Below are 7,387 nucleotides of genomic sequence, written 5' to 3'. Positions count from 1 at the left end.
AACCTTGCAACTTGGAGAAGCAAGAAACAAACCGCAGTTCAAGCAACGGCAGAAGAAGCTGAAACTAAGAAGCCTAGCTAACGGTTTGTTGTGAGGCATGTGGATTATCCGAGTATAAGAGAACTTAAATTCACTATTGATGTGCCTATTAAACTATGGTGTGACAGCATGTCTGCAATTTAGATGATTCACAACCCAATTCATCATGACAGGATTAAACATGTGGACATTGATAGACACTTATAAAGGAGAAGATTGAATCAAATATTATTGATCTTTCACACATAAAAACCTCATTTCAAGTAGCTGATGTTCTTACAAAGCCCTTGGAACGATCCAAGTTTGAAAACTTCAGAGACAAGCTGGGCATGCTAGATATCTACTTGCCAACTTGAGGGGGAGTGTTAGTAAAGATTGGGCCATGGGCCTCAAAACCCTAACCCTAATTAGTGTTGCGGCCTAAAACCCTAATTAGGGTTAGTTATTGCAATTTAAGTTTCAGATGTAATCTAGGATTTAGGGATATTATTCTGTTTTATCATTCAAACCTGTATCTTTTTTATTTTCCTAGGATTTCGGCCTATCCCTAAGATTTCGGCCTTCTACCCTCATCTAGATGAGGCTGCTGTAACCTATTTATATTCCACTGCTTCATTCGAATATAATCAATTCAGAACCATAAGAGTTCTTCACATATATCATAGTTTTAGCTGTTATTCCTATTTTAGCGTCTTGCATCATTCTGCTGTTCTAATGCCTCTCACCTTGAGATGTTATAGGGCTGTAATGCTTTATGGGCACCTTTTGCGTTTAATTATCTTCCATTTGTAAAAGATAAAAAAACAAACCAAGCACCTAGATGAAGGATGTCAACAACCAGCAAAAACCCACCAATTTGTCAATAATGAATGGAGGTATGTAATTATAAATGAAGGGTGACCGCAGATTAAATAGTGTTCATTGATGGAGATGATGATTCCAGAGGAATACGAATTCCCTATACAAGGAACGAACAAGCCTCAACACAAAAGCAACTACTGATACAAGTGGAAGAATCCATCTCTACTTATAAGGTCATCATTCCTAAGACCACAAATACCAGAGGACTCAAATATAAGCAGAACTAAAAACAGAAGGAAAATCCTATGGAAAGAAAATTACATACATACCCTGGCAAGATTGTCAGAACTCCCAGTGACAAAGACAGTTCCACTAGCATTAAATGCACAACAAAAAATCTGATGGCTCTGTGGAAAATTACTTGAAGATGGGCCACTGCTCCTCCCTAAGCCAACAGATATCCCAAGTCAGTCATTCGAACCAGAGAGAAGTCAAAAAATTATAGAACGCAAAAGAACAAACTGACCAATAACAGAATCAGAAGGCCTTGGGACATATATTCGCGGATTTGATTGGGAATGCCTTGCATCCCAAATTCTACAAGTTCCATCGTCAGATGACCTGCAAGTTAAAAGAAACAAAGCAAAAAATTGATACACACAGAACCTTGAAGACCTAAAAAGAAGGATAAGGAATGCGTAAATTTTTGCCTGATGATGCGATTAAAAATAATCCTTATATCATCATCTAACACGGTAAACTTCAAAACGCATTTAAAAATGAAAGCAAAACTCCATATCAGTCGATGGATTCCTTAATCTACAATTAGCAAATTACATCTCAAATAAAACTAATATAAATTATCAGTGACCTTTTGCAGAAATTTGCCTCAAGTATTTTCTGAACAGTTATATTGTAGGTCAGAAGGGAATGCAGAAACAAGTGGGGCACATGATCACAAGTTTGACATAATCAAAATATAGAAGAAAGCATGTCTTTTAGTAAATGCTTAGGGCTTGTTTGGATTACCGTTTACAAAAGTGAATTTCATCCTAACTAACTTTTGCAAACTAAAGTTAGAATAAAAGTCAATTAGTGATAATGTAATTTATATTTGGATAGGATTTTATTAAAAAAGTCAAAAGCCAACGTTAAAGTTAGTTTGGATGATATATTGAAAATCAGTTTCCAACGGTTCAAATCTTTAAAAAAGCCAAGAGCCAAGAGCCAAAAAGCCAGAAAAAGTTACTTTAATTTAAAAGTGGCTTTTGGGCAAAAAGTCATTTGCCCTCAAAGCCATGCCAAACATCATTATCCAACTAGCCTTTGTTTTTTTCTTTTTTTGGTCCTAGGTGATTTAAGAGGCTTAGTAACGCCATCCCAAACATGCACTTAGAAACTGTCATACTTCTGGCCTGATATGTCAGTTCTGGTTTACAGTCTTCTTACTTAAAAAAAATTTATGATTCATAATTATCTTGCTGCATTCAACATTATAGAGGTTATTTGTAAAAATAGAATATTGTAATAAATAAATTGCTTATATATTAGCTAGCAAAAAAAAAAGGCTTATATATTAGACAACATAGTAAATTCATTTTCTTTCTTTGTTAATCCAATGACTTACGATAAAAGTTGGTACACAGCACTAGGTCTAGGACTAAATGCTATAGCAGTAACTGCTCCAGTATGACCACGCAAAACTGATATTGGTAGGCCATCAGGCAAGCGCCACTATGGAAACAAAAATCAACAACATATTAGGGTATCATGAAAGAGCCAAGGCAAAAATGAGAAGATAAGGAACACAAAAACTTGTTGTATGAGTCAAAGAGAGCTTACAACTCGTATGATACAGTCATTTGAAGAGGATGCAACTAAGGCATTGTTTGAACTGACAGCTAAGTCAGTGATATCCCCCTACCAAACACATCATAATTTAAATTTAACAGACGTTAAAGCAAATCAAATCTGGTCAAACAGGGGAAAACATATTTACTGCACAAAACAAACTCACATCATGTCCACGACAACTAGCCAAACAATATGCAGTTTCCATTGACCAAATTTTCACAAGTCGATCATCTGAACCCGTAATAACATACCTCCCAGACCGGTCAAATGTAGCTGCATGCATGTTAAGGCAAATCATCAGCTGCAAATCTAGGAGAAAAATAGCTTGCTCTCTTAAAGCACAGGAATTCAAGGAAGCAGCTACAGAAACAATAACTACAAGAAGACTTAACCATCCAAAAAAGTAGAATGTTTCTACTAAGAATACTATCCCAAAAAATTATTAGATGCTCTCAAATGAGATTTCATTCCAGGAGCATGTAACAATTCCTCACTAAATCTTTGTCGTTCAGAGCAGACAATAACAAAAATTTGAAGAAACTGTTGCCCAAAGAAAAAGGAGAGAAGAAATGGAAACGTTCTTCATGGCTTTTCTAGACATATAGGAAGAAGCCAAAAAAATTGTTTATTCAATATGAAGGCATTAGTGAAACAACCAAAGCAATAAAGCTTTTGATGATCAGAACAATGTTTCTGACAGCAACGCATAAAAACAGATTCATCAAATATCTTGCAGAGCTCAGAACAAACCAATAAACAAGCAAAGGAATGTGTCACAAGGACACTCATACTCTCTCATTGATATACAAAAACTGGAAATTTTTATGTTTCATTTAAAATTGGGCTTTCTAAGGCCTTCAGTCTATACAAGTCAAATCCCACTTCCAAACAACGACAAAAATCAGGAATTATATGTAGACCTTTTACAATTCAGATAACCATAAAATGTTATTTAAATTAATAAAAAACCATATCTTTGGAACACTACTTTGAGTTGTGACAAAAATTCCTTGTTTTCAATAGCTTTTGTCTATTTTCTAACATTCACACCCAATCAAATACAATCCATACTTTTGAGAAGGGGTGGAAAACAAAAAAATCAGTTGCCAAATATAAATTACAGCTGGATTAAGAAGACGACAAGAAACGTATGCTCAAACCAAAATACCTGCAGGAAAAAAAGAGAGAAAAGAGCAAGGGATAGGTGCATTCCTCCCTCTTGAAATGTACAAGAACTATTAATTAATACAATGGGTCTAAACATTGAGAATCATAGAGATACCTACCACAAAGTTTAACTTAGGTATCAAATAGAATAACCTACCACAATACACAGCATTACGGTGCCCTCTCATCCTCTTTATATTTTGCATCTTTTGTACCATGGTCGAAGGTTTTGCAATGGCATAGCACGCAGCACGTATAGATGGTGCACGATGGTGCCTAGTGAAACCACCACCAATTTCCCTTAAACGAAGTCCTTGGACCTGATTGGCTTTCATATGAGGCCAGCGCATGTAAGGTCGCTGTCGTTTGACTTCATTTGTTTTGTCCTTCTCATCTGAAGCAAAGAAATATTTTCAATTGAAGGCAACATTAACAGTGCAAGACATTTTTGTTCTCAAGTGGATAACCAATAAATTTGCAGATCAGAACAAGAATTTTATGAATGAATAAGGTAAATATGACGTCAATCAAAGGTGAAGCGAGTAAAGGTCCCCTACCACTCAGAAGTGAAAAGGAACCCGTTCCAAGAAGGGTAGGTACATCAGCTGCATTAGGAGCACTTCCACGACTCATGCCAAATGATGGGGATGTTGCCCTTGATATCAATTGCTTCAAAAGCTTTACCAAGTGATCCTTTTCAATGTGAGGATACCTAAATAATAATTTCTGACATCAATGACAAGGTCATATAGGAAAGGGAAATAGTCACATGAAACACATTTATTGCATTCTCAGTTTTCACCAGTAATGACGTAAAAGAAAAAGACACAAGTACCAGACTGATGAGCGCATGAATGAGAAAATGGACGAACTACCTGTCCACCAACTGATTGTAACTTAAAGGGAATGATAGACCATTATCATCTTCATCTCCGCTAGGCATCCCACTCCTTGAATACCAAGCATGATACCTTCTAGGTAAGAGTTGATGCTCAAGAAGCTCATTCCATAATTGAACACAAGTTCTATGACATGGCCCGGAAGAAAGAAAATGCATAATGAGAAAATAAACTTCTCGAAGGTCAACGTCCACATCCACAGCATGATTCCGACTTGCCACCTCCAGCTGACCCTTCTCACGCAGCTTACTGGTAAAAGTCAAACGTTTCATATTCACAGTGGGTGCATCACCAGATGGAGGATATTTCTGGAGAGCCATATTCCTGTAAAGCATCAAAGGAACAAATAATCCATCCATCATACAAATCGTTCCAGAACTAAAAAAACAAGCTACACTTAGCCAATGCCAGACAATATGGTTCTGATCCTGTACATAAAGAAAAGATTGCATAATGAACTACTTTTTCACGAAAATCATCTTTAAAAATTGAAAATTATAATAAAAAAAACTGTCATCCTATCATTTTGGCCATCTCATCCGCCAGCACTCCAAAATTAATTTTATCAAAGAATGAGGAAATTGAGGGTGAAGCCTGAAACCTTAAAAGCACCACATGCTTGTCTTAGAGAGTAGGTGCCAATTAGCTTTAATTATCAATATGGTATTTCTCTTTAATTAAGTCTAGCATTGTTAAAACAAGATGATATCCCCAGACCACAAGTTTTAAGCAGACATCTTCAAATTCATTAGCTCAGAAGTCTTAATAAAAATTTGGGAAATGAGATAAAGCCAAAAAAAGGGGGCCACAAAAAGCAGGCACTAAAACCAACTCTGTCATATTTTTGACAGACGGAACCAGGCACAAAATGATGAAACAATTAGCAATCAATCTGTAATTTCCTAGCATTCAAAATGATTTTCTGTCCTGGAAAAGGTGCAAGGGAATGCCATGGATCCAACAAAAGCCAATCCCAGCAAGAGAAAGCAATAATCGCTTATGGGTTACAAGAGCTTTCAACCCATGAAGAGACACAAGCTATGCCAACTGAGACAGCTAGGCGCACTTTTTTGCTTAAATCAAATCAACTACTTTGTTCCCCCTCGTCAAAAAAGCAATTGAGTAATTGATCTCATCTTCTGCCAGATAAGTGAAAATCGAAAGAAGGCCCAGACAAAAATTTGATTAGATAAAATGTGTTAACTGCAGTTGAGTCAATTTTTCACGCTTAAGAATGAAACTGAGTAACTCATCTCATCTTGACAAAATAGTTTTACAATTTAGTATCCAAAATTATAGTTTCACCTGCAGAAGAAAGCAACAAAATAATCCCTAAGTAGATTTTGCAAGCGTTTTAAACAGTGGACTACATGCAATAAATGTCATTGCATTTGGTCAAATGCATTGACCAAATGAAAGTAAACAGAATAATAAAAAACTATATAAAGTTTTTTAAATCATGATTTGATGCTATAATAATTAATAACTCTCTATGAAGAAAATCAAATCCTCTTAACCACCCGAAAAAATAAAGATCCAGAAAATAAAGCACTAAAACCTTAGAAATTAGTGACAGATTTAGCCCGACAAGCAGTCTACAATACTCCATGAACTCTCCTCAAAGCTTCTGAAACCCCGACCCTCATCAGAATCCATGACACATTCCTCTGTAGCATTGGAGAAAACCCTAAATTCAATGTCTTCGAGCTTTGGAGGGAGGAAAAGGTGAAGAACACAAATGGCCACAGAAACGAATAACAGAAATTCAACAAATGCCCAAAACAATTGCAATTCCTTGAAAGGCGAAAATTCCAAATTGAAAAGGGTCACTTTCTTTCTAATAACTACCGTCAATGGTGTTGACTTTGCATAGCAATAACTGGGTTGCGGCTGGTTCTCGTATCTTCGGCTTCCTGGATTGCAAGAAAGGAATGGGGCATCAAGAAGTCGAAATTTCGCAGTATTGGGAATAAAAAAGATTACTACTTCCAATAAATGAAGTGCGAATCACGCTCAAATTACTAATTTAGATTCTAGAAGGGAGCTCTTCGCGTCTCTTTGGGCTCTCCTCTATGGTTCTTCAGTGCACAGGAGGGAGAGAATGGAGAGAGAGACAAATACCCAGAGAACGAGCGAAGAGATTGAACGAAGCGTTTTAAATCTTTTCGGTACATCCACACTTTCCTGTGCAAGAGCTAGCAAAGAAAATATGCCAAAAATTAATCGAATTAAAATTAAAATAATCATTGAAAATAAGAAGCTTGACGCGGTGATCCACGCGCGAGCGGAACCGTGCGAATTCTAAGGCCTGCAGGATATTTCGAAACGACGTCGCAGTGTGCGCGGACCATACGTTTTTGTGACTATTGGTGGTACGTGTACCCTAATCTTCCCCAAACGCAATTTTGCTGCGCTTGCTCTCTGGGGACTTTCTTTTCAACAAATTTAATTTCCAATTTTATAATTTTTATTTTATAAATATTTTAAGACTCTATTTGTTTTACATTTTAAAGAAAAATCATCACTATAGAGCTAATTTTTCATGCCTCCTAGTTTCAAACAGAAGGTTTCTAAACTTCATATATTAGTATTTTTTTCATTGTTTCAAATATAAAATAATATTTCTC

General features: G+C 36.2%; 1 protein-coding gene across 1 annotated transcript; it reads right to left on the bottom strand.

Moving 5' to 3' along the window:
* Positions 1-1,157: 1,157 nt before the first annotated feature.
* LOC114751005 (PH-interacting protein-like) lies at positions 1,158-6,883 on the bottom strand. Its single transcript, XM_028939660.1, has 10 exons — positions 6,783-6,883; positions 6,609-6,673; positions 4,737-5,084; positions 4,419-4,573; positions 4,019-4,255; positions 2,858-2,967; positions 2,683-2,760; positions 2,468-2,574; positions 1,367-1,461; positions 1,158-1,285 (listed from the first exon to the last, which is right to left on the bottom strand). Exons 3-10 carry the CDS (start codon positions 5,078-5,080, stop codon positions 1,158-1,160), a joined length of 1,254 nt encoding a protein of 417 aa, XP_028795493.1. The 5' UTR covers positions 5,081-5,084; positions 6,609-6,673; positions 6,783-6,883.
* Positions 6,884-7,387: the final 504 nt, after the last annotated feature.

This window comes from Neltuma alba, unplaced genomic scaffold, assembly GCF_004799145.2.
Source record: "Neltuma alba isolate B1F8T4 unplaced genomic scaffold, ASM479914v2 tig00006738_pilon, whole genome shotgun sequence".
Taxonomy (NCBI): Eukaryota; Viridiplantae; Streptophyta; class Magnoliopsida; order Fabales; family Fabaceae; genus Neltuma; species Neltuma alba.
The sequence above is the reverse complement of the archived record's forward strand: the minus strand, read 5'-3'. Positions and strand labels throughout refer to the sequence as shown.